Source organism: Clarias gariepinus, chromosome 27 (assembly GCF_024256425.1).
Source record: "Clarias gariepinus isolate MV-2021 ecotype Netherlands chromosome 27, CGAR_prim_01v2, whole genome shotgun sequence".
NCBI lineage: Eukaryota > Metazoa > Chordata > Actinopteri > Siluriformes > Clariidae > Clarias > Clarias gariepinus.
In genome coordinates this window covers 11,564,898-11,592,461 of record NC_071126.1, presented here as the reverse complement: position 1 = coordinate 11,592,461, position 27,564 = coordinate 11,564,898, and the positions used below count along the sequence as shown (strand labels likewise).

Here is a 27,564-nt window from a genome sequence, read left to right as displayed (position 1 = left end):
GCCTGGAGTGTGTGACAGAAAGCAGTTTATCCATCAATACTTTGCCAGTTTCTTTGGTTTAAATGTTATGGCATTGGATTTGGGAAATCCTGTGGGAAACGTAGCATTCGATGTGGGAATCGTGTGGGGATCGTGGCACTGGCAGTGGTATTCTGTTGGGCAATATGGCATCAGTTGTGGAAATGTGGGGAACGTGGCATCAGCTGTGGAAAATATGTGGGGAACATGGCATCTGATGAAGGCGTCTTGTGGAGAACGTGGCATCCAATGTGGCGATCCTTTGAGGAACGTGGCATCGGCTGTGGAAAATTTGTAGGGAACGTGGCATCTGTTGTGGGAATCTTGTGAGGAACGTGGCATGGAATTATGTGGGGAAAGTGGAATGCGATGTGGAAGTCTTGTAGAGAATGTGGCATGGGATGTGGGAATCTTGTGGGAAAACGTGTCATCGGCTGTGGGGAAAGTTGTAATATGTGATACGCATTATAGACGCACACATTCGTGTTCTCAAAATGCCTGTAATATATGATTGGATTTGCAACTGTGTGCTTGTGCCAATCCAAGATGTACCCTGCTTTGTGTCTTGAGGTCCTTGGGCTCCTGTGAATCTACCCGGGATAAGCTTCTCACACAACGGATGAGATAGAAATAACTTATCACGCTGTTAAAAAAGAGGCAATTATTAAATCTACAAGCCCCAACTTGAAGCTCATGTCTGGTTGACGCTCACGCATTACGTCTGATTCTAGACTATGCAACTGCACAGGAATTGGTACTGTGTTGGTAAAAGTCAAAACATATAGATATTTATTTCCCTATCCCTTAATATGAAGCGATATCTTTTTTACTAACTGGGAATCGTTGGGCAACACGCATGAGCAAGTCCGAGCACAAAAGAAGTAAAATGCACACAAACATAAATACAGCAAGTGCATTACTTAAAGGCCATAACGTGTGCATCTCGACAGGGCATTGCTGCCATTGTGTATATCTCCTGGCCTAGATTTCACCGAATGATCATTTCATACACCCCTGAGGGAGTGTGAGATTTGGCTGGTCGTTATAATTGGTGCATGATAATTAGTGTGAAAACTCCACCAGCCAGAACCATGTGCATCTACTAGACCAGAGCCAGAAAGCGATTCCTGTAAATCATTTAACCACAAATAATTTTCTATGCTTGAAATAAAAAAAAAAAAAAAAGAAAGAATTGTATCTTGGCTGTGATAATACCGCTGGGAGACAGCTGTGCAGGGAGAAAACCGGGGGTCTGCACTGCATTAGGAGACGCGAGGAGGGTGAATTAGTCCAAGTGTCTTGCCTTAAGGACATACAGTTGGCTGTTCACCTGGGATCTGAACCCACACAGTGTGTGTGTGTGTGTGTGTGTGTACAAACGTGACCGACTTCCTCTTTCTAATGACATTTCCAATCAGCAGTGACGCGGTCTGTGTCATGTACAAACAGTGACGACTCGGAGATAATGACACGAGTGTATGATTAACTCTTATGTAACCAATCAATCAGACTTCTCTCTCTTCCTTTAACTGACTCTGCTCAGATACCTTCCTCATCTGTAATCTACCACTCTACACCTCTCCTCTCAGTCCTGGTTGGGATCATAGAGGGACTTTAGTAAGACTTAGATGGAGAACGTGAGCTCATAGACCTCTATCTGGTGTAGTGCTGCACAATTAATCGCATAAAGACCGTGATCGCGGTATGAACCTGTGAAATGATTCAATCCCAAAAGTCGGAAGTTGGATCTTTTTTCGTCATATATGAAGCAAATTCATCCATAAACACATGATCATTAGAGCTGTTATGTATGTAACAAATAAAGGCTTAATTTAACTTAAACATGTTATGAACCCTCCTCTAAACTGGGTAAAAAAAGTTCAACAGAAGATTAAAGACTATTTAAAAGCATTAAACAAATTAACAAGCATCATTTCAATGTGATTATTCTGACAGTGAACACTCGCTTGCGTACATTCTGAGCGTGTGTGTGTGTGAGTCACGATGCATACTGGATGCAAAAAACATCTTCAAGATGCAACAATCCACCAGCCAAACCTGCGTACTGTTTTAAACCACAGATCTCATGGGCCTGGCTCTAAGCCTTTAAACATGACAGACTGGAAGTTTCTTTTTTTTAAAAGTTTCTCTCCTGGCAGATCGCATCCACGGAGACACAGCTGCCGTGGAAACACCACGACACCAGGATGTCCCGCTGGGATAGAGATCGTCACTTCATTCGTTAACAAGAGCACACCGGTGCTAAACAGAAGCACACGTGCGCACACACACACGTACACAGCTGGGTATATGCTATATCCATGACAGTTTGCAGGAGATAATGATCTCTCATGACGGTCCTCGGTATGTCGAAGCCCCGCCCACTCTCAGAATTAACAGAGCGTTCGTGGTGAAGATCTGCACCAGAGCTGCTATGCCAACACTACAGCCTTTAATGCCATACTAATGAGCTGCAGGGATTTTAACAGCTAATGAAACCTTACTGTTTTGGAAGTAATCCCACCACAAAGGCTTTTTTTTTTTTAAATACTATTTATGCGTTTCCCCAGAGCAACTAGACACATTTATAAGTCATGGCACATACTGCGGATTGGACTGACTGAGTGACTGACACTGACCTTTACGTCAGGACCTCGGGATTTATTATAACCAAATCCTTTGTTTAAAAGGTAGTGTTAATAAAAGAAGTGATTCAAAACCCCTTTTTGTAAAAAGCTCGCTTTTTTTTTCTTTTCAGCCACATTCGCATCATAATGCGAGATCTATTCAGATAGATTCGTTCCTGCATCAGCCCGAGTGTGAACGTGTGCCATTGATAAGCACACAGAGGACTCACGATGCTGTTGGTAGGAGTGTAAATGATCGCTATATATATGGTACAGTATCTACATACAATGTTGTCAGAAAAAATTACACACTTGTATAAACTTTGTATATTCTCGGGGTGTGAATGTCTTCTTTAGATTATACAATACACACCCTAAAAAGATATATGAAACACACACTTCAGAGTGTGACTGACTGAATATGATCCCAACGGTATATGATAAGATTGATAGGATAAGATTTATGGAAATTACATGAAAAAAATGCTGCCTAAAGATAGAATTGAAAAATTAATTGTTTATGTAACAACCTCAGCAGCGACCTCATTTCCCCTCTCGTCCGACATCTGTACCTGTTTCTCACTGGTTCATGCCTTATGTAGATGCTTTTTAATGATTAAATGATTCATTTATATGACATTAATTTTGATGACATCAATTCTTCGCCTTACTTTGTTCTAAATATCTCGAAGTTTAATCTATATCCAGTGAGTAAGGGACATGAGTATAATGTCAATGTTAAAAATCCAGATGTGCATTTAAAGTGTCTGTACAGACTGTTATTATATTACATTTGGAGGAAGAACGTAATGAAAATGCACAGAAATCAGTTAATACCCAGAGCACAGTGATGCAGGCTTAACCACCGTAGATTTGTGTTAAAGTCTTTGTCTTTCATTTCTTTGATCATTGGCACCACCTAGTGACCATCAACGCCAACACCACACGTCACCATATTATCAATAGTGTATTTATTTCAATGTTGATGTGAAGTACTGAGCTCAACCTCCAGAGCTTATGTACCCTAGAGCTGTGCCACCCTAATCAATTTACCAGGATGGGCTGACTGGCCTGGAGTAGACGTTGCCATGACGATCTTGGTCCATTAGCGCTAGAGAATAACAAGCACCACTCAAAAACACACTACTCGCTCCCTTCTATTTCATGGTCAAAATACCCCCGAATACCTTGTTTACCCCAACTTCTTATCTATTTCAGCAAGTCCTGGTGCGTTTTCCCTGAATGTCTGTTCACTTAATACATCTTTGAAGGACAGGTGGTTAAAAGATCAAAGAATTTAATAAAAATTATGCTTACTGTAAAACATATTCATGGCTATAAAGTAGGTTAAGGGAAGGAAAAAAAAAAAAGCCTGGCCACATTTGTCACTTTATTTGTGACAGGTTTTCCATGATTGGGTAAGTCCAATAGGCATTTCAATGCATATCATACTGTGCATGGGACAAATAAAACGCTGGCCTCCCAGGAACTCCTTTAATGGCCCAAATATGTGGAAATAGCTTGGCGTATGGTCAGTTATCCATCGATTTTCAATAATCAGGTGTTCCACTCACTGAATGTTCATTGGACTGACCGTAGTGAGTTCCGATCCACCTCGGCTAGGATCGTCATTCACGGGAGTACGGCTTTCTTTTAAAACGTTTGCCCCATTTAAATATTTTACTGCCGCTAAGTCTCATCACCATACTGTGTTTGAAATCCATTTTATGCCTTCGTTCACTGGAAATTTCATCAAGTCCCAGTTTGACTTGGATATCCTCCCCAAGCAATGTCCATTTTACCAGGGGCTGGTTGTCATCAAGGCTCAATGGTTAACATGGGTGTCCAAGTAAACCATGTAACATGTGACAAGTCTTCGAGGATAGTTAGTTAACAGCAGAGATCGCATTTTCCATAATGAGTCGCCTCTCATTCACAATGTCATTTAGATCCGGTCCATAATAATCCACTCAAAGCTTCTCTGTGCTCCGGGGAGGGAGTTCCCCGCACAGGTCAATTAACCCTCCCTGACCCTTTAGTCTAATGTTATTTGACTGAAAGCTGGGCTTGGAAAAGCTGATCAATAATACACATTGGACACGTCTGACACCTGAATCTCAGTCAGAGAATGTCTCCAGCTGCTTCATCAGTAACAGATATCTGAGAGGAGTAGTAGTGCTGAAGGAAACGCCATTACACAACGTGACTGAGTGTGTGTGTAGAATTCTGCATCGCCATCGCCATCAGGGTAAAGGTGCTTTTATTCATATACTTATGACCAGGAGAGGGCGATGAAGACTTCTAATACCAGGAGAAAGATTATCTTGGCTTACTGATAGAGAACAATAAAGGGAGGGGAACCTGCCTTGAGTAAACTGGTAATAAGTTGGATAAGATGGATGAATCACTATGTACTTCTACTGCCACAAACAAGTGCAAGTCTGAGAAACACTTTATTTATTTTGGACCTCTGTCCTGAAGCTAGACAAGTTGTAAAATGGACGCCATCTGTCCCAGGGATCTAAACAAAGCTGGTCAAAATGAAATGGTTTTAAATGCTACGTTCCTCGGAGAGCCTGATCTGCCAAGCACAACTTGATTACTCGAACCATGATGGAAGAGGAGGCCCAGTAACTACATTAACCCAGTCAGAGGACTTGGTAAGGCTCACTCTAACCATGATGGAGTGGGAGAAGGTGACGGAGTTAGGCGCCGGACCGAGACTAAAACTGACATGTGTACTGAATAACTAACACATGGCTTCTCAATCACGTGGTCAAAACAAAATCTACTTACAGGTTTATTAGATCACAGAATGTCTCCAAGCCAGTACGTTTTTAAACAAGGAAAAATGAGCTCAGATGTGCTAATGCTCCATAATTAATGATAATAATGAATCCGTTTTTTGCTAAAAGCCATGTTAAATTCATGTTGCAATATCTTAACAACTTTTAGAAAAATACACTTTTTCAGGTTTATGTCTTTTCATGTGAAATCTAAATCAGCCAAGTTTTATCTGAATGACAATTAGAAACATTGAAATATTTGAGTTAAAAAAAGTGACGGACACTACATAAAAGTGCAGGAAATTGTATTTCGCAAATGTGATTCTTTTTATCTGATGAACAATATAAGTGTATATGCATATTTACAAGAGATGAAGCATGGATTGGTTAATAAGAAGCATTAAGTATAATTAAATGGTGTTATATACAGTACAGTATGATCCTGTCTGAAAATTTTAGCACCAATATCATGTTTTGGCTGAAAGTTAAAGATTTGAAGCCTTTCGATGATTATCATTTATAGCTCATGAAAATCAAAAGTCTGCAATCTCAAAATATTAGAATATTAAATCTTTCTGTTTGAGTTAATTATTATTCATACAGTGTAAATAGTGCATCTCTAGTCTAGTTCAGTACATGAATGGCCACAAAAAAAGACGAAAAAAAAGGACACAACTTTTTTTAGAACCACAAAAAAAAAAAAAACTTCTGTAAAGCCACAGAAGGTGCTGTATCAAAGCATGTGGAGGGGAAAAGAGTGGTAGAAAAAAGTACACAAGCAACGACCGCAGCCTTAAGAAAATGTCATAATTAAACATAAATATATGCGTCTGGAGAAACCACAGAGTATCTCTCTTCCCCATATATTTGTTTAAAGCAATTATTTATTCAATTCATTTATTATATTCTAATTATTTCTTATTTTTTGCCTTAAAAAAAAATGTCTAGCATTTACCGGTTTATACACCCTCACACCCCTTCACAGGAACATCACGCTGGGAAACAGAGAGGAGGGAAAAAAAAGTAGAAAAGAGTGAGAGTGACGTTGTGGAGGTTGTGGAAATCCACCTGTGCTGTGTGCCAGAGGTAAAATTCGAGCTTTCTTTGTCTTTTGTCTTGAACCTGTTTCCAGTAGGGGACCCAGAGCTGGGTGAGAGGCTGCAGGGGGCACCAGGGAACAATACACTTTTGTCATTGTGCTTAACCAAAACTGCAAGAGTTAGTCAGGCAAAGCAAAAGACCAGGAATTTCTTTTCAGCTCTTCCCTGCGAGGGGTTGAAAGCCCTCCCCGCTCCACCACTCCTCTCACAGTTTAAGCCTGGCACCAACAAAAGGAAACAGGACCGATTGCTGAAGTGCCCCCTACCCTCCTCCACACCCTGCCCAGGAGCCTCCCTGTGTCACATGAAGGAATCGGTGCTGCTGCTTCACTTCTACTGATGAGCACACTATCACTTCAATAGCAAAGACTCGCCTTCATTAGGCATAAATGGATCAACCCGAAACAAAACAAAGGGGATGCGATGGGGGGAACTGAAAGAGGAGCACCACAGGCGGCTGTCCTGCCCCATCTCTGAGCGACTCATCTGGGTCAGGATCAGTCAACTAATGACGCTAACGAAGGGTCTTAGTCACTGCTTAGCTCCACTGCTCCTGATCCCTAAGTAAAGCCCAGGCTCTCTGTTTACTGCTTAACCCTATTGTTTAGTGTAACACTGATGATCACTTTTTACTAGTTTACTCAACCCAATCTCACAAGAACTCGAAATTTGATCAACTGAAAGCCATGCCATTAGAATTCATGAGATGTTATAATAAAAAACAAAGACCCAATCCTAACTCTCATCTTTATCGGCTTGTTATTTTCGATCTCAGGAATTTTATTGTTTAATGTTAAACAGTCAGATATTTGTTATCAGTTATATCAGTTATTTCCAACACTTGTATTCTACACATGCATTTTTCCCATTGGCTAGAGATATGATCAAAAGTGTTTGGAATTACAATTGAAGTGTAGTACTGGTATCACACTCTTTTTCTTATTACTTCTAAAACACGGAATGATTCGGACAAAATCTCGACAAGATTTTGATATCAGTCTTTCAACCATGTGCAGCAGTATGGCTTAAAGGAAGCCCTTTTAATAGCATCCAAAAATTCGACTATTCAAAATTTAGTCATTTTTACAAAAAATGTAAGAAAAAAAAAAGCACTTTCTATTTTTTGTTCTTTTTCCATTTTTCTACTGACCAGGGGTTAAACAAGCCAATTCATTTTGACCCTATTGTGACCTCATATAAGAAGATACCGTCCCTGGCTTGCTGCTCAGTGCTGTAGTTCTCTGGAGCGCTGTTGCTTATTTACATAGACACTGAAATGGCATATTCGGGGGGAGGAGTGAAATAAAGGGAATGTGCATTAATCTGTGCATTAATGCATTATCTGATGAATATTTTACCTGAAGCGTAAACACACACACACACTTTAGGGGAGCTTTGATACAAGTGCTAGCTTGTTAGAGAAATAGTAACATGTTGGACCTTTAAAATTGCATTTATTTAAGTTTTTTCCCCCATCCTGGGCTAATAAAGAAAAGCTGTATATATCTGGGGCATGGCCGTCTCCGTCCCCCGAGAGACACTACAAGAGAACAAGCCAGGACTGGTCAGAATGCCTAATCAGGGCTTGGACAAAATCTATACGCGTCTCTCTCTTTAGCTGTGTTTTCAGACACAACCAGTCCAAAATCGTACACAACATTAAATGGTACTACTAACGTATGTAACGTGCCATTATTTAATAAAGATAAATTGCTTAGCACCGTCAAACTGCTGTAGCAATTTGTAGAATGACTTCAGGACTTGCTGTTAGGGAAAACGATCCCTGAAAAACATCTTACTTGACATAGAGCTTTAAACTATAATTAAATTAGACTATTATTTTGAGCCAAAAACATGACAATGGCAGCAAGTTTTCAAAGAATAAATAATTTGTCATTGTGTATAATGCAACTGTGCATGAAATGGCATGCCTCATCTATATACCAGCCAATCACCTTCAGTAGGGGCGTTCAAGTCAAACTGGGACTAGTCCATTTGAATGGTGCAAACGTAGGTCCATAAATCCTACTATTAGAGCCGAGGAGGCTTGGAGCCCACTGTAGTCGTTTCCATTTTGATTCAGCTAGAGGAACACCTGATCCTTGAACTACTTGTTTCCAGCTTACGGAAGAGAAAAATCTGCCTGTAGGAACTGTACAACTAATCATTCACAAATACCACTTGCACATTATAGGAACTCGGCTGGGAGTTATCACCACATCCCCCGTACAGTCCTGACCTCATTCCAAACCATTTCCACGTCTTTGGGCCATTTAAGGAGTTCCTAGGAGGCCGGCGTTTTAGATCTGAAGCAGGAATTCTCATCATGGCTCTGGCGTACTGCGAAAATGTTCTGCTGAATAAGTCCATTAGTGTAGCAGGGAGTTTTACAGAGAAATAAAGTCCTGCTTTGACTTGAACGCCATGATAAACACTACTTTCGCCTCGATGAAACAGCAGTCTCTTACACTTTACATGTGTATAACCATCCACGTTTCACCTCCTGTACTTCACAATAAGCGAGAAATGAGAACTCAGTGGTGCATGGCCAAGTGTCGTGTCTTGGGGTGTGCCACTTTCACAGATCAATAAATCGCCTCCGACTGGGGAGCAAGTGAATGAATCTCTCCTTAAGGACAAGTGGATGGAGCGAAGCCTTGGAGGGGTTAAACTGGAAGGTCTCCGGCACCATTTTAAAGGGTAAAGGTCAGCAAGTCAGATAGGCACAATCTGTGGATGGGTGGAAGGGACAAAAGCATCTGTGCCAGATGCAATGAAGAAGAAGAAAAAAATAGCAAACACAGATGCCACGCTTATTAAAATTTCATTGATGGCAAGAAGATCGTCTTTTAGTAGGCAATTTTAGTTCTTTTTAAGTAAGCTGAAAATGTACATTCCCTGTAACGTCGCATACTATAACACATAATTCAGATTAAAAAATTATGTTTTATGTTTATTTACAACGGTGGAATAAATCCAGTGTGATCATCATATTAATAAAACTGCGGTTCAGTTCTTCAAGATTAAATCTCAGTAGCCATTTCTAAGTGACATTGACTGAGCAGAATCCACAGTTTGGACAGAAAATTATAAGTAATGTCCATAAATGAATAAACGCGATACCGAGCTGTCTGTGTGTATTGCGTATCCGAACCTTAATGATGCAGAGAGCATACACATACACAAGCGTTAAATCAAGTCAGGTCCGAAACTTGGATTTCAAAATAAAGAAAGTTCTTGTGTGGAGTTGTTTTGTTTTATGAACAGCATTTAGTGTTATTACAGATTCTCCAAAGCCTAGTGTAAAATAATGGAATGCGTCCAAGCAAAGCCAACACAAAGATATCTTATCGAGACTAATATTACTCTAAGAAATCTCTCACAGCTCCTGAAGCACTTACAGTAAAAGCAGGATCTGGATCTGGATCTGGTCTCTCGGCAGGACTGAGTGCGTCTGAGCGGACACTCCTGGTCTTCACCACCCTTCACTACCAGAATGGGTTTGTTGGTCCACAGTGACTCGTATCTCTGACGGACTCTGGAGGTCAGCATTCGGCGATGGAAGTTGCCCTCGGCTCGGGGGCTACAAGCGCTGCCCACCTTCGAGGCCTGGTACTGAGGAAGGGGCTGAGCATTGCCCATCTTCTGGCTGGCACTGGGCGGCTTCGCGTGACTCTCCTCATAGCAGGCCTTGTAAGATCAGCTGAAGCAATGCACGTTTGTCAGAGTGCTGCAGGTTCCTGAGGCCTGGGGGTGGGTGGTCCTAATTCTCAGGCCCGCCTCACTCTTTCCTGCCCTCTCACCCGCCTCATCCCTGTCCCCGAACACCCCCTACTCCCTCTAGGGGGAAGGCAGCGTGAGCTGGCCAAACAGCCCACTAGGGACTCTTCTTTAATACCCTGCTTACTGCAGCCACCAAAAGATGATCCCTCCTCCTCCTCCCTCTTCTCTCCTGAATAGAATTGATTTTCCTAAACAAAGAGGCCAGTGCATGAGGTGTCAGGTTACACGTAAACTACTAGCATCCGCGAAACAAACAGGTTCTACATCAAACTGCACTCGAGCGTGGGATTCTGAAAATAGTGGCCTGACAACCTGTGGAAGACCAGACAGAATTTACAGCTTAGAACTCCACACGGAAAGTAAAACTATGGACACTTGCTGGTGTTCCTTATGGCTGACCATTTCCCCAGTGCATGCTGGTCAGCCTCTTTCGAGTCTTGTCCAGGGCTAATCTCTTAACCCAGATTAACCACCCTTGCCCCTCTTCATCCATGCACAGACACACTGACACATAGATGACCATGAGGATGTAGGTAATTAAGCTCCAACACAAGAGCAAAGGTTCACACACACCCTCAACCTCATAAAACACAAAACAATGACTCAGAGAACTTAAAGTAAATCTCCAAATCTAATCACGCGGCCCTGTGATACCGCCAAATCCACGGTAAGACGTAGCTCCGTACTTTGAGAAGCTAAGACGTGTTTCTCTACAAAGATAAAGCTTGTGACATGAACTGTCTAAAGAAGCACCAGTTAAATCACAACACTGCAACAGCTCCCTCTGCTGGTCAGTCGCATCACACACCAGCTCTTGGTCATAGATATAGCACATATGAACAGTGTGTTAAGAATGATATTGCTGTGTTTGACTTATCTGGGCAGTCCGGACGTTGGGAGTTCTGCATATGATGGCGCACCCCAACGCTAAGTAATATACACACATTATAAGCCTATTACATTAAGATGAGAGTTAACTATAAACTTTAATGTTAAAGTGCTAAGTGCCTCCCCTTCACTCCATCCTGAGAGGGCTCAGCCAATCAGCTCTCCTCCAATCGCCTGGCTGTGAGAGGATACAGCGTCACCCGAGATTCAAACCTGCGACAGGGCGAGCACGTTACCGTTACGCCACTTGGGAGCCCCATATCTTTGTATCGTGGGGCAAGAACATCAGGGCTAAATTAACCCCTTTTTTGACGTAGGACAGGGTTGCGTACATATCTGTAATCATGTTCATCATTCAGTTTGCTTTTATTGCATATCTTTAACTGTTTCTAACCTAAATCTACTTCTCTAGACACCTGGGCTGCTTTCATCTGCAATTCAGACAACATCCTTGAGCACTGCTTGACTGATCCCACCATCTCTCAGGGTACAAGGCAGACACGCATCAAAACTTTCTTATGTTTTGGCACCTTGGTGGTGAAATGAAATCCCTCTACATGTGCGAACACCTGAGTGACTGACAAACGGTGTCTAAAGTCTTATTTTATTCATAAGTATTTGGATTAACAAAAACCCGAACTCAAAAATTTTAAACAAAAAACCCTTCCAACAATGTTTTAGACAGATGGCACTGATTGTCAGTGACGTATTGAACCAGTATAAGGATGCATTAATGGATAGATATTAATAAAGCACTTACAGTATATAAGTCACTCTGTATAATGTCGTCTGCCAAATGCCATGTGAATGATTTCTGATTTTGTTGGAGCTTATTGGATCGTATGCTGCTGTTTTTTAATCCATAACAAAGCTTTTTTTCATTATTAAGTGCCCCATTCTTACCGTACATACCTATTTAAACCCAATGATAACTTTCAGTTATTTTCCTAATTATTTTATGGTCTTTGGTGATTGCAGTTCAACAAGCCAGCATTAATGTCATCATCAAGCAAGTTTAAATGATAACACTCTGTCGAGACAGTCAGCTCAAGTTCAAGCGGATCTGCCATAAGCAATTAAGAGCCAATTAAACTGAAGTGCACAAATAAAAAAAAAAAATATATATATATATATATATGTATATTTTATTCCATATTAAATTAATTTATCTATTTTCATCACGATATATATCTTAATTGTGGACATTAGTTGCTAAACAAGAGTTAATTAAAGAGCTGTTTATTCTGGTCTAGTTTTGTGGTCACACTTAAAAGGTGATGAAAGCAAAAAAAAAAAACCCACAGGAATTCCAAAAATAAAGCTATGAGTAGCATAATGTGGAATTATTAATTAAACCAATGGATAACATGTTATTTTCTGCACACGCAGATGTTTATCCTGGAACTTTAGGAAAGGCTGGACCCGAGTCTGACAATCTGCCAAGACACTCAGTGATACTCAGTAGGAGCGAAAAAAAAACAGGCTTATATGGAAAGACTTTAATAAAAAGCCACGTTTTAACTACAGACAAAACAGGCAAAGTCTGAAAATCAACATTTTCCCAATGATGTCAGGTTTGCACTGCTGTGAGTGTGATTAAGAGACGAGTGTGTGTGTGCTGCTATAATTATCCCGATCCTGACAGTTTTCTCCATATCACGTGAGGAAATCACGCTTTCCCCCCTCACATTCTCACTCCCAGTCACACATTCAACCTTAGAAAAGAAACATGCACTAACAGCAACTAATATTTCACCCACAATTAAAAACCCGAGATTATATCCGCCCTAATTTAAGAGCAATGTTAAGCTACGCAATGTGGCGTTCAAACCTTCAGACTCATAATGAGATAAAACCAAGATGCACACATCTAGACCTCTTAATTTAACTGAATTTTTATAGCGTGTTTAGGAACGACATTGTTACACAAGGTGCCGAAATCTGAGATCACATTGTGCAAAACAGAGCGGACCGTGCCAAAGGAAAACGTCCCCGATGTAAAGGCGCACCAGGAAAGAAACCCGAGTCGTCCCGATGTTCTGAATGACGCCGGATAGTGGGATTATATACTGTAGACATAAGTAATACTTATTAAGAATGACTACAAGACAGTCTTCATGTCTAAACCAGCAGGACAACATCCAGGTGAGATTATCGGCTCAACCTGGGTAGTCTGGGTCATAATGTTGTTGGGAAGTGTAAATCTTTTGGCGTATCCATGTGGGATCATCCACAGGAACAGAAATCAAGTCACAGTTAGAAGAAGCTTAAAGCAGAAGGAGGGCAAAACATCAACATGTCATTAAACAAGCTGAAACAATGCCATCCAAAATCTTCAGATGTCACGGTACGATGCCCCCCCCCCACCCCCCCTACCCCCCCCTACGCCAAGTCATGTTTCTACATCTCCAGGATTCGGGTGAGTCAGTGTGGATAACACAGAACATCTGCTTCAGAGTATCAACTTCATTTTAGGCAGGACTGACACAAAAAGCGTCTAGCCGTGACTCAAGGTCAGACACGCAGTCACTGACATGAGCTGAAGGAAGTTTTAAGGATGACTAAGACTGTGTCTATTGTGTTAAGGAGCTCTAGTTTTATGGCAGCGGTGGAACTTTTGAGGTCAGACATCCCATTCTAACTGATGAACATCTAGCACCCCTCCGAACTGTGGAACAGAAAAGTCCCCCACAGTGGACCAGTGACTAGACGTGGGAGGGAATTCCCCAGCCAGCTGTGCATGTGTATGTGTATGTGTGCAAACAAAGCAAATAATAACTAATCCTACCAAACAGCAGTAATAGATAGCCTTAATAGTGATGCTTACTCGGGGTAATGTGAGTGTTGCGCCTGCATTTCTGCAACAAGGGTTCGCTAATGTTGGGTCGATAAGGGATGGAATCATTAGACTGCGGTGCGGTGAAATTTGACGATAGCTATAAACGCATTTTACGGTACAGTGGTACCTCGGCATGCTTTTTAACACATTAAGAAGTGAAATTGCACAGAAGATTTGCCTCGGCATACCAAGCGTATTTAGCATTCGAGCAACCAAACGGCGGCTAAGTTGCGCGTACGTCTGGCTGGGAGCTGTTCAGGGTGGCGTCAGTTTTTTATTTTTTTTTTAAAGACCTGGGTCAATAGAATATTAACATGGATTGTAGCAAGAATAAAACGAAGCCGCTTTCAGTTTTGTTTTGTTTTAAAGTAGCCGGTGCCAAGAGGAATCATAAATTAAGCTTAATTATGTTTATATGTTTTGATAGTTTTTTTAATATGCAAAAATATGATTATAGTGTTGAAAATATTTAATATGGTAATTTTTTGGGGGGTGGTTGACACGGATTAACTTAATTTACATGATTTCCAATGGTAAAAGCGTTTTTGCAATACAAATTTTCACCTTAAGAACTCGCCATCCAGAACGGATTCAATTCGTATGCCAAGGTACCGCTGTATAACCTTTACTTTCCGCCATTACAATGTTTTGCCTTGTGCTCCCCCTAGTGGCAGTCTGCACCATGCTTCAGGAGACACAGTTCTAATTTATTTATTTATTTTTCATTTTTTTTAAGTAGGAATTGTCACACCCTGGGTGTAAAGTCTCCATGATACCATTAGAACAAAAATTAAAAGGAAAGAGTAAAAGAAAGAGAGATTTTGTTCAGAAAACAAAAAAAGTAAAAAAAAGTATTTAAGACAGCCTTAAAATATCAAAGTAACAACATAAAATCCTGAATGATTTCTTTTATAAATAAATAAATAAATAAACAAACTTCACTGCCTAAATAAATACACACCTTCACACAAGAGACGGAATTAGACACAGCACAGAGGAGCACAGAGGTGCTACATGAGCAGCTGTGCATAAAGACAACACCACATGTGCAACAACTGTCAGCAGCTGACACACACTCACTCTCACTCACAAACACACACACACACACGCTGGCAAGGATTAACCCAGAGTTAAAATGTACCCAAAATAACGATCTATGTACTACCACTGCAAATAGAGAACAGCTCAAAAAGGAAAGATTTCTGCTTCGGCACACATGCTCACGCTTTGCATGGCAAATACAGGGAACTGTGTGTCAAGTCGCATTTTTTGACACACACACACACACACTGAACAAATATTTCAATCTGCACTCAGGACTGATTCTTGCAGAGGGGCTCGGGGGAACGGGGGGGGGAACAACATTACTCTGAGAACTACCAGAACCCACTACTGACTTGTTTCATCTACGCCGAACAAACTAATTCCTGGAACTTTATTTTTCATATCACCTAGAAGGCGCCAAGTGATTAACTGGATGTAAAGCAGCCCACTCTGTCCGCTACAGTAGATCGTGACTTATTTATTCCACATCATATCTAAAAAGTTTCTCCCTCTCTAAATTCATCTCATTTTAATTTACATATTAACACCTGTGTTTTTTTCTTCCTCAAAAATGCCCAAAATTCCTACAGCGGTGCTGATTTACGACTCCGCTCTCACTGCCATGTGGAATGCCAGGCATGGACAGCTTCCGGCAATTCACACTGCGTTTTCCCTGACAGCACTAGGACATCACTCAGGTATTAGCATAATACATCTTAACCAACACAGTACTCACAATTCAAACGGCTCGAGACACGGCTACAGACTTACCTTTCACACAGGACATGACTACTGCTCTCGGCTGACTCACAGACACCCAAACTTAGACACACACTTACACTCACTCGCCTCCGTGATTCACTGGTTCTCTCCGTTCTTCTTCCCCATTCACCAGCGACATGCTCTTTCTCTCTCTCTCTCTCTCTCTCTCTTTTCTCTTTCACACCATGGCATCGAGCCAGCTCAGGAAAAACAAACACTTGCACCCTCCGTTCTTATTTCTCCAGACCATCATCTTTAACAATATATAGTCAATAATTTTACTAGGTATATATATTTATATAAAACACACATACTGTATACAGTACTGTGTAAAAGTCTTAGGCACCATATTATCTGCTGTACCAATTTTGTTATACGTTTATCATGTCTGCAAAATTATGTATCAAAATCATTTAGTATTTCTATATATAACAAAAATATGGCATAAGCAAAAGATGCGTTTGAAAACATTTCTGCATAAAAGAAACTTCTATGAAGAGCAATAAAGAGTAATAAAATAAACAGTGTGTATCTGGAGTGAAAACTCGTTGCTTAAAATTAGGAGTTTTGGACACAGATTTGTGCAGTTTTATAAGAAAACAGCTGTTAGGTTTTACTGAGCTTGCTGGAGAATACGAGTTCTTCTGGTAACTTTGTCACACTCAATCCTTTCTATTTTTATGCAAATCCCAGGAGCGTACATTAGGTTTTTTGTTTCCATCTGAAAACTGGTCTGTCTTTTACTATATATTTCTTTCTTTACAGCCATGCATATATTCTCCTGTAATGTTATTTATTTATTAATTTAAAGGTATATATGGAAATACTGAATGATTTTGTGCATAATTATGCAGACATGATAAACATATATAACAAAATTGGTACAGCATATAATAAGGTACACAGTACTGTACATACACACAGCTATCCCCAACCCCCATAGGAACTACTTTCAAAATTCAACATAATCATCATCATCACCATCCTCCTCCTCCTTTGTCTTATTATTATAAATCTATATCAGCGTTGTGTCCCAGGTGATATACGCGTTAGTAGTCTTGGACAACTCATCATGCTAAGACGCACGATTTGATAATAAATAAATAAATATTTGATTGGTGATTCAAATAAGTGGTTCAATAATTGCACTGCAATTTAGATTGTGATGCTATAAATTGTGCAGCACTATTTCATGTGATTGTGATCATGTGGTGTCTCGAACGGTTACGATTCTGGACTACTCATGGGTTCGAGTCCCAGCACTGCCAAGCATCAACTGTTGAGCCCCTAAGCAGGACCCTCAACCCAGAATAATTTCACTGTGCTGTAGGTTAATGTGACATCTTAATCTTAATGTTTCATTTGAAACATTTCCTACTTCATAGTTACGAAAACTGCAAATTCTACTGAACTGAAATATGTTCCTCTTTTGCATGTTTCTTTAACTTCATGCAACTGTACTGTAGCACCATGAGCTGGGATCTGATTACAAAAAAACTAATTAACTTCTGTATGATTCATTACAGCAGCAAACACTGGAGCCAACAAAGTCCAACATTCACTGTGTGATGAACAGTGTGGCTCCTTATCCAACATCTCACAATTCATTTTTTCATCCTTTGGGCTATTTGCCAGGATTCAAAACCCATCCCCCCCCCCCCCCAAAAAAAAAGGGATACGACAGGTTTTCCCAGACTGCCATGTTTCTGACTAAGTAGAACCTGTAGGCCAGTCAAAATATGCTGAAGCTCAGACAATCAAATAGCCTGGACAGCTGGAAAAAACATCAACAACCACGTCCAGGATGACCCTATTCCCGAGCGACCTGCACGAAGGGAAGCGCATCAAAGTGATCCAGCGTGCATAATGGCCTTTGTAAAAGCCTCTGGAGACAGTGTTATGATCTGGGGTTGCTTCAGTTGGTCAGATGAAGACTCAGCTTCATTATGTGACAGTAAAATGGAACCAGCGGATGACCTGCATGTACATAAAATTCGCATTATGTGAAAAAAATTATGTCTTTGGAAATGAGTACATTCATGAACATTTCACCTTGTTTAAAAAAAAAACACGATATAGTTTCGCCCGATGATGCTAGAGGGTCGAAAGCACAACAGTGCAACTGGTTGAAACTCGCGAATGCCTTGGGGTATGGAATTCAGCCTCGGTCCCCTGACCTCGCACCCACTGACTTCTTCCTCTTCCATCACTTTTGGCGCGTTTGATAACGGCGAGGTGATAGCAGAGGTGGAACATTTCCACCTCCAAGAACCAAAAAGTCTGCTTCTTCAAAGAGCATCCATCGTTCAGAGACGTGTCTCAACTCAGGTGGAGGATATGTAGACAAGAACTAGGCTCACAATCGACAGTCGTTTTATTTTTTACCAATAACAACAATTTTACGACCGCATTGAGCATCACACTATGTAAACTATCATATAGATTTTTTGTTCTCCGTGGAAATCCAAAGGTGAGGAAGAGATCAGAACCGACAGCCATGGAAAGCGGCCTGCTCGCCAGAACCTGACTAACAGTCTTCACTCTGTGGGAGTCACGACTGAAACATACAGTAACTCACAACACTGAACAGGTTATTGCGCAACCCTGCCGCACGCCTCTATTACAGGAAAACACCGGACATAAACAGCGGGATGTACAGTAATCTCAGCGCTCAGATCGCTGTCGGATTGTCGTGGCTTGTCTCGGGATGGAAAGTTGCGTTACGAAAGCGTTTCACCTGCACAATGTGCACTTGTCATCAGATATTACACGTCTGCACGCAGGGGCAGAGAGAAAGAGCTTATCAGAGCTGAGCTCGGGAAAGCAGTGTTTAAAAAACTAAACGAAACAAAGAAAAGGCGTAATCTCGATCAAACCATCTCGACTCTTTTACTTTCGATAGTTTAGAGAGTCTTTAGGTGTATTTTAGTTAAGACGAACAATTATAAGCATTGTGTGAAACTTCACAGTTATGTCTGAAAACATTGTGATATAAGATTGGCTTTTAACTGGACAACTGAGATTACTTTGAAGAGAGAGAGAGAGAGAGATTAACTTACCTGAAAATGATCCAGTGAGCCAGTCAGGAGCACCGAGAGAGAGAGAGAGAGAGAGAGGGAGAGAGAGAGAGAGAGAGAGAGAGATTAGTATCAGGATCAATATCTCATACAACTAATTCATATTCACATCCTGATGTAACACTTGTACCAAATGCGCCATAAGCAGTCATAAATAGTGCATCATTGTTAACATCTACGCTCACTGTAAAAGCAGGAAACACACAAATACACACATTACGGTAAACTTTTTACGCAAGTTATTTCCCGTCTAAAGTTTTTCAAAGCTGGCCATATGTCCTAAGATGCGTCTCAGCTTTATTGCGTAATACTACTTTACTTTTCTGGAATGACGGTAAAGTTTTCACAACTGCTGCGATAAGACACAGAGTTACCCAACCTATAGTCTTTATCGAAAACACAATCTCATGCCAGGCTATACAGCTTTTCTGTAGGTTCCGCTCTGAATGAGGGCCTCTGCTACAAGCGGTAAAGTGAACGTCGATGCAAGTCTGGAAAATAAAGGAGGCAAAGTTTTTTATGTCGCTTTGATAAACATCTTTTTTTTCCCCCTTCCGCACAGGCGCACTAAAAAACTGACTGGGTTTTATGCCAGTTGTGGTGGCTTGTTAAAGATCAAAGACTACCTGAATATTTTGCTGACAACATGCATACTCTTATGATCACAATATACAGTACTTATACTGCTTATAATATATAGCTGCTACTCCCAGCTCTCAGCAAAGCACCACATCCGAAAGTAAAAGTCGTCTCAAACCGGTCGGTCAAAATGACAGTTCAAGTTCAGTGTACTTAAATGATGATCCTAGTCATTGGCATATTTGATCAAGCTTACAGGATCAGGGCATCTGCATCAGATCAGTGCCACGCCATAGAGGATATGTGCCAGACAGGATCAGCACTGTGCCACAGAGGATCAGAGCCATGGTACGGAAGATAAGCATAAGAGAGAGGATCAGTGTCACGCCACAGAGGATAAGTGCCAGAGAGGATCAGCTTTGCGCCAGAGATGATCAGCATCGTGCCAGGGAGGATCAGTGTTACCCAATGGACAGGATCAGTGTTACCCAATGGACAGGATCAGCGTTACCCAATGGACAGGATCAGCGTTGCCCAACGGACAGGATCAGCGTTGCCCAACGGACAGGATCAGCGTTGCCCAACGGACAGGATCAGCGTTGCCCAACGGACAGGATCTGTGTTGCCCAACGGAGGATCATCACCACACCACAGAGTACCAGCACTGCCACAAAGGATCAGTGCCACACCAGACCACAGATCATCAGGCTTGCCCCAGAAAGAATGAGCGTTGCCCCTGAAAGGATCAGGGTCGCCCCAGAGAGGATCATCATTGCCCACAGAGGGTCAGCACTGCCACAGAAGATCAGGTTCATGCCACAGAGGATCAGCATAAGTCACAATCAATATTGCAACGATATTGCTAGGGCTGCACAATTAAAAAGAATTAAAATAAAAAATTGTATATAAAAAAAGTTTGATTATTTTGACACAAATATATTTAAAACTGTATTATGTATTTATTATATGTACAATTTAATAATGCATTATTTATATTTTAACACCAAAGAACAGGACCAACAATCTCATTAAGGGCATGTTTGTCAATATTTATAAATTTTTTCACCTAAAATGTATTTTAAAAAATAAAACCGTTTAAACTGTACATAAATTCCTGACTATATGTATATAACCTGTAGTAAATTATAGCCTTTGTTGATTACATAATTGCACAGGTCCATACTGCGATTTTGTTTTTAACTCGATAAATTCCAAACACTAATTGCAACTAAGGTTCAGCACCGTCGCTGAGGAGGATATCTGCCAATATGATTCGTCACTACCCTTGCCCTGCCTCACAAATTAGGGGAATGCCCACACAAAGTTTGTGCTGCCTGGAAAGATAAGCACCGTCACATGAACCTGGCAGAACACTACACACACACATCACCATCCTGCTCACACGAGCTGTACCGACGCGGCGGCGGCGACTGGCAGTGCCGCGCAAACGCGAGACCGTCACACAGGATGGGCATTGGCACGGAGTAGCACAGCGCCATGACTGCTGTCAAAAACATCCTGTCTCACAGCAACCGGTCTTCTGAAATTATGGGTCTACTACAAGAGTCTGACAGCCCATAATTACAGGCTATATTTAAAAAGAGGGCTGGAGCCACATTTAGGGCACTTTAACCAGGCCTTGTATAAATGCATGGTTTAAATTTAGCACTACGGGCACTTAGGAGTAGTAGGATTATGTTTTTTTTTTTTTTCCTCCCTAAATGTAAAGGATTTTAGAGGAAATGTCCTGACTTGCTTCCTGATCAGTTCTCCCATCATGCCCCAGGTGTAACATTATATCAGGACTATAGACCAAAACCTACCCAATATAATTAGTACAGAATTGTTCTATCCCCATCATGTTCTCCCTGTGCTTGGTGGGTTTCCTCCGGGTACTCCGGTTTCCTCCCACAGTCCAAAGACATGCAGATTAGGCTAATTAAGTCACTATTGGCCTCCACGCTCCCCAGATGGACTACAGAGGTTCCTAGCTGGATGGATTTTTAATACGAAGGAAAAAAAGTTATGGAGACGGATATCATAGAAGCTGTTTTCATACACAGTGTGTTTGTGCCGGTTGTCACCAATATCAAGTAACGGATCTGGGAACACGAGACGGGATGGTGATTGTCATGACGTCACATGGCAGGTTATCAAGACGGGGAATTTTGTCCTCTCATACACAACCCACACATGGCAACATTTTCTTAATTACATTTCAAGAAACCTAAGGAGTTTTTGACCTTTAATGCCGTACTTTGGCTACCCTTGCATCCAACAGCAGGACGAAGAAAACCACGCACACACTCAGTCCTGAATCTCTGTCCCTAATCGAACACCTGCCCGTGTAATGAGCATGGCCCGGCTCGGGAAAACATTACAGCGTCCGTCAGTGAAGTCAGCCTGGAGGGAAAAGTTCCCAAAGCTCAGATGATAAAAACAAGCACGATTTATTACGTCCTGAAATACATTTACACCTCAAATCATCTAAGTTGAGCACCTTAAGCGTTATAAGGAAGTGAGCCGCGGTGAGAAACGTGCGAGGGTGAGAGGTGAGATGTCAGAAGCTGCGGCCGAAGAGCCGTCATAAATCAGAAACGCACTAATATTAACTGCACCGAACTGGTCGCGGCTCAGCCTCCGCACAGGCCTTCCCCAGCTCTTATTACAGACAGAGTAGGGTTACTGCTGGACTGTAAAACAATATACACACACACACACACACACACAATGCAGAGAGGAGAAATAAAATAGAGGAGTGGAATATTTACCCACATACAAAGATGACAATAAGGATTTATTTCATGAGGCTCAACAATGAGCCTGTGGCTATTCAGGGTAGTGTGTGTGTGTGTGTGTGTGTGTGTGAAATCCAGTTCTGAGCAGACTTTAGAAATGATATGCACTCCATTTAATACTTTACACACACACACACACACACACACACACACACGTCAAACTAAACAAAGTCTAAATCGAAATCTACTTACCTTAGCGGGGAAAAAAACTAAACAAAAACAACACCACTCATCTATAATAAACAGATAATGTAAGGTATATTCAGGCGCAGGATGCGTTCCCAAAATCCTGGTCCTGACCAACTGTGCACGGGAGAAGCTCCGGTTTCGCCGGGTGCGAAGCTCCCCCTCATGCGCTCATACAATCGCATCGCCGCCAGTCGGTGACATCTCCCGTTTCCGCACACTCATCCCGGTGCGCCGTGACCCCCTGCACTCCCTCATCACCACGTGGCGGATAAGAGACCGGCGACAACGACTTGCACACAATGGAAAAGCTGTCATAAAGTCAGGACAGTGATCCAATTCTCCCCTCGCATGTAAACATCACACTGTTACTTCCTGCCCTGGCAGACACAATGGAGGAGTTTACAACACACACACTCTCTCTCACACACATAAAGTTGTTGTGTGTATAAAACAAGGCCGGACATGATACATGGGAGGAAATGCACCGACTCAAACATGCGGGTTTCAGTGTGGCGTAGTTCCTCCGACACGGACTTGCATGAAAATACATGAACAATCTTTTCTTTTTTTTTGTTTTCAGCCAACATGCTCTGGACGTTTGTCACCGTGTCGAGGTGATTTCCATTCTGATGCAAATGACCTGCGAGTTACTGGAACATCGAGCTTTAGATCTGTGAAGCAGCTTAGGAATAAAAGATACGGACAAAACATCAAAAAAAAAAAAAAAAAAAAAAATCCACAGAACATGTAGGTTGGCACGGTGTCGCCAGCACTGTCGCCTTGCACCTCCAGGGCCCGGGTTCCCGCCTCGGTTCTGTGTGCATGCTGTTTGCATGTTTTTTCCTTGCTTCACTGGGTTAACTGGAGTTTCCAAAATAGCCCATAGTGTGTATGTGTGCCCGTCAACAGATTGGCAACCTGTCCAGGGTGTCCCCCCCCATTCCTAGAATATATAAGGAATTACTCACTTGAGGATGCTGTTATAAAATGATTATGATTATTATTATAATTATAATAATCCAAATCAAAGCAATTTTCCTTTGTAATTTATCAAAGAATGACAGATCATACATTTGGTCCCAATCATTTTAGTTATATTAAACACTATGGAGCATCAATGAACCAAAAATCCAGTTCCTGTAATCCCTTATCTTTAATGTCGCTATAGACAGTCATGCTGTGACCGGCCTTTGATTTTCTTTCCCTTGAAGCTTAAAAGAAAGAAAATCACGCTTTCTCAAAACAAGCACCTTCTTTTTCTTTAAGGCTTAAAAACTTAAAGCTACAGATTTCTCTCGGTTATAAACACTAAATAAATGTCTCCTAATAGAGGACGTCGCCGTAGCAACAATTACTACTGTCACAGCTGTGCTGTTGAAAACTAATCAACACCTGCAGATCAAGAATGAAGTAGCAATGGGGTATAACTGAGCAAATGAACGACCTAAAGGAACTTGGAATACTTGGCATTTATATAAACCTGCATTTGACTGCAAAACGAGATAAACACCATACTCGGTCTTCGCTCGTTCTGGCTAAATATCTTCCTTAGGCACACATGCTCGTCTATAACTACACTTCTAATTTGAAAAGCGCTCCACATTCTTCTTTTAAAAGCTTTGAATTCACATGTTTTCTGGCAAAACGTGACAAACAACTGTATTTCGTTGCAAAACGCAACACATCCATAAACAGAAAATCACATTGCTTCATTGAGGAAAAGAGAAGGGTCCAAGAGGTGATGGAAAGAAATGGTCCGCTGGGGTGATCCAAGGAGCCGCCAAAAGAAGAAGACGAAGAAAAAAAAAGACAAGTCACATGATCATTGAGTCACATGATCGTTGAAGCAACTGCTGTGGAACAGCTGGAGTTCCTTTGGAGAACCCCAAAGTCCATGATGCTGCGGTAACATCCAGCATCATGGACCAGCAGGCATGGACCGCTATGATAAGACGCTTGTTTTCACCTCTGGAAGTGAAACTAAAACTGCGAGAGGAGGAAGCTGATGATGCCTCATGCATAATGTTTCCCATGATCCTCAGCAATCTTCGTGATTAAAAAAGATTGTGTGTGTGCAACAAAACGCAACACTATATGGATAGTAAACTACTTCAATAACCCCGAAGGCTGATTTATCAGTTTTGACAAGATGGATTTATAGTTTTGCAAAATAATACAAAAAAATCTCACTGATATAACCAAAACAATTTGACAGAATATTTTGTATTCACACACACACACACACACACACACACACACACACACACACACACACACACATATATCATAATCCCCTCACCTATATAGTGCTGGGGTTCGTACACCCAGTCATCTTCATCACCTTTATCATGGTTTCGGTGTGCTGTGAGTGTGTTCAGGTCGGTGTGGCTGCGGAACAGTTTGCGGGTCTGGCGCGAGAGCGTTGATCCGCTGAGCCAGCTGAGGGCACGAGTGACCGAGGCGGCCTTTTGCTTCTTATCCTTGTCTCTGCCCGAAGAGCCCGAGTGCTTCTCCTTCTCCTTCCGCATGCTCCCCAGGAAAAAAGGCGGAAATAGACGGAGGTTGGGTTAAACAGGGTCAAGACCTGTAATGGACGGAGGGCCACCTGACCTCACAGCTGCATGGTCAGTCTTGAAAGGGCAAAGAACTTTTTTTCACGCTTTGAGATCCTGGGGTGTAAAGCACACCCGAGGTCGTGACCAGGACTTCCTGAGATATGATTCACGTTAATGCAACACGCATCACTCGCCCATTCTGGGTCAGTTACAGGTGAAGCACGTATAACTTTCTCAGATTCTCATGCCTTCTGTTCATTACATTTATCCTTGGATGCATCTCCAAGATCCTGGCACAAAGAGAAAAATCCCAGAAGGTGTAATTAACTCCAACACCCGAATGGAAGACGAGGAATAGCACACTTATGCTGGTCTTCCCCACTGACACCGATCTCTAAACTGTCCTCAGAGTGGAAAAAATAAAAAAGGAGTCCCAGCACAGCCAAACCACACGGCTCAGCCTGGATTTGGGTGTAGTCTGTAGCGGAAAGTTCAGCTGACCAAAGTTTAAAGTAAGAGAGATCTTAAATCCTTAAAACCTTCAGGACGTCTTCGGTGATCAGCTTTGGTGTTTTTCCGAGCCGTCAGGTTTAAAGTCCTCCTTCTGGTCATGTCTTGCCATGAGTTGCACTGGGTCTCACCTGAATGAAGACATCACTCTACGGTAAGTGAAAGAATAAAAGCTTCAGCTTACTTCCTTGCTCGTATTTCAAGTCCAGGTGAGCGGTGTGTTTGCGCCAAGCTGGGGGGTTGACAGCTCACAGCACTTCACAGCACTTCACTCACTTGGAAACCTTTGTACCGTCTCTCCGAACTGACTTTATCGTTCCCTCACCTGCTGCTGAGGATAAACAGAAACATGAACACTTGTTTGGAGCAAACCCTTGCTCAGACTTTCGCCCCAGGCTAGTGACCGGTCTGCTGCGAGAACACGCTGGACGATTCTGAGGTTTAGATTACAAACAGAGGGAGTGCTATTGAAATACGACCCAAACGCCAACCCCCTAACTACGGGCTTGCTATTTACTCTCTCTCTCTCTGATCTGTGCTCCTCCCAGTCAGTGGCATGGCAACGGCTTCCCGACACCTCCTCCTCCCGCCCATGCTCCCTCCCTCCCTCCCTCCCTCCCTCCCTCCTCTTTGCCCAGGTGCGTGGCCACAACCAGAGCTGCCTGGGCTGAGAAGCACAACACTGGGGAAGAACCGCCCAGTTAGAGACTGCATTCAAGTCCGAGCTTTACAACACACATACACACACAGGACAGATTTAAAAAGATGAGATCTGTCTGTTAGATAAGCCAGATTTGAAATAGAAATTATATTCACCCACATAAAGATGAAACATGAACATAAAAAAATAAACAGGTGCAAAGTTTTCTCTCACACACACGCTTCCTGCCGTGAGAGGTCAGAGGTCCGGTTCAGAGATTCACTACAGCGGCAGTGCGCTCTATTCCAGACCTCACATCCCTCCGTGCCATGCATGCCAAGGGTTTATAAAAGGTTTAACAGCTGGACGTCACTTTTTTCAAGACCATGTGTGTGAAAACCAAGAGAGTCAGAATGAGATCCACTGTGCTGAGATTTAAAACGTTGCCTTTCTACGTTTAAGCAGATTAGAAATTTGGTTTCCTAACTTGTGCGTACTGAAAGACTTTTTGTCCTAATGATCTCTGTGCCACTTTGTATGAAATCATTTTAATATCCAATTATTTAATAATAATTGCACAGTTCCCGTCCAGTTTCCAATGATGTATGCATTTGATTAAGTAAAATTATATACAAGTGTTCAATTTCCAACAAATATTTATGGGTTTATTCTCAAACTATATAGATTCTACAAACACCCTAATTAGTGATCATATTAAAAAGTGAACAGGAACTGAAATTATATCAAATCTATATCAGTGTGTTGGAGGTGAGAATGGTGAGACACCACTCTTCCTCACATGCATAATGCAAAAATCTTAAAAAATATTATTAAATTACATCCAGGACTCTTATTATGTAAAACACTTGCAGGAATAAAAACAGTTTTAACCCAGTTTTTTATTAACACATCATCATTCATTTCCATCCGGAGTTGCATTCATTTTTGATCTCGATCTTGTACTGATAGAGGAAAAGTCCAACGCCTCTGTAAAGTCTTCTCCAGAACATCCCAAAGGTGTTTCAGTGGGGGTTAAGGTCGAGACTCATGCGTGAAAATGATTCCTTATGCTCCCACAACTAAAAAGCCTGATGAATCTCAACATTGTCTTCCCGTGACATCAGGGAAGAAAACCCAATTCCAGTTATTTCATCAAATCTCCCTAGTTGTTTTCTTCGCTTGATGCAGACCAATAATTTGACCCCTTCAAAACACTGTATCTTCTCAATGATCACATAACACATCCACTGCTGTTTAAGAAATGAGAAGCCACTCACAGCATCAGTAAGTGTCACAAGCTGAAACACATTAAATCACTGCAGTAATTATCCAATCAAGTCAAGTCAAACCGGGACGCGTCATCTCATGA

The 27,564-nt window shown here is 41.7% G+C and overlaps 1 protein-coding gene across 6 annotated transcripts in view; it reads right to left on the bottom strand.

Moving 5' to 3' along the window:
* nhsl1b (NHS-like 1b) overlaps positions 1 to 27,564 on the bottom strand; it is a 107,501-nt gene that overhangs the window by 23,952 nt on the left and 55,985 nt on the right. The window contains exon 1 of one of the 6 annotated variants that reach the window (XM_053488892.1): positions 24,790 to 25,942. The exons of 4 other annotated variants lie outside the window; for them this stretch is intronic. In XM_053488892.1, coding sequence (XP_053344867.1) covers positions 24,790 to 25,018 — 229 coding nt within the window. In that variant the 5' untranslated portion in view covers positions 25,019 to 25,942. Of the gene's footprint in view, positions 1 to 24,789; positions 25,943 to 27,564 lie in introns of those variants that run through there. One more of the 6 variants, XM_053488897.1, reaches the window with a different exon arrangement.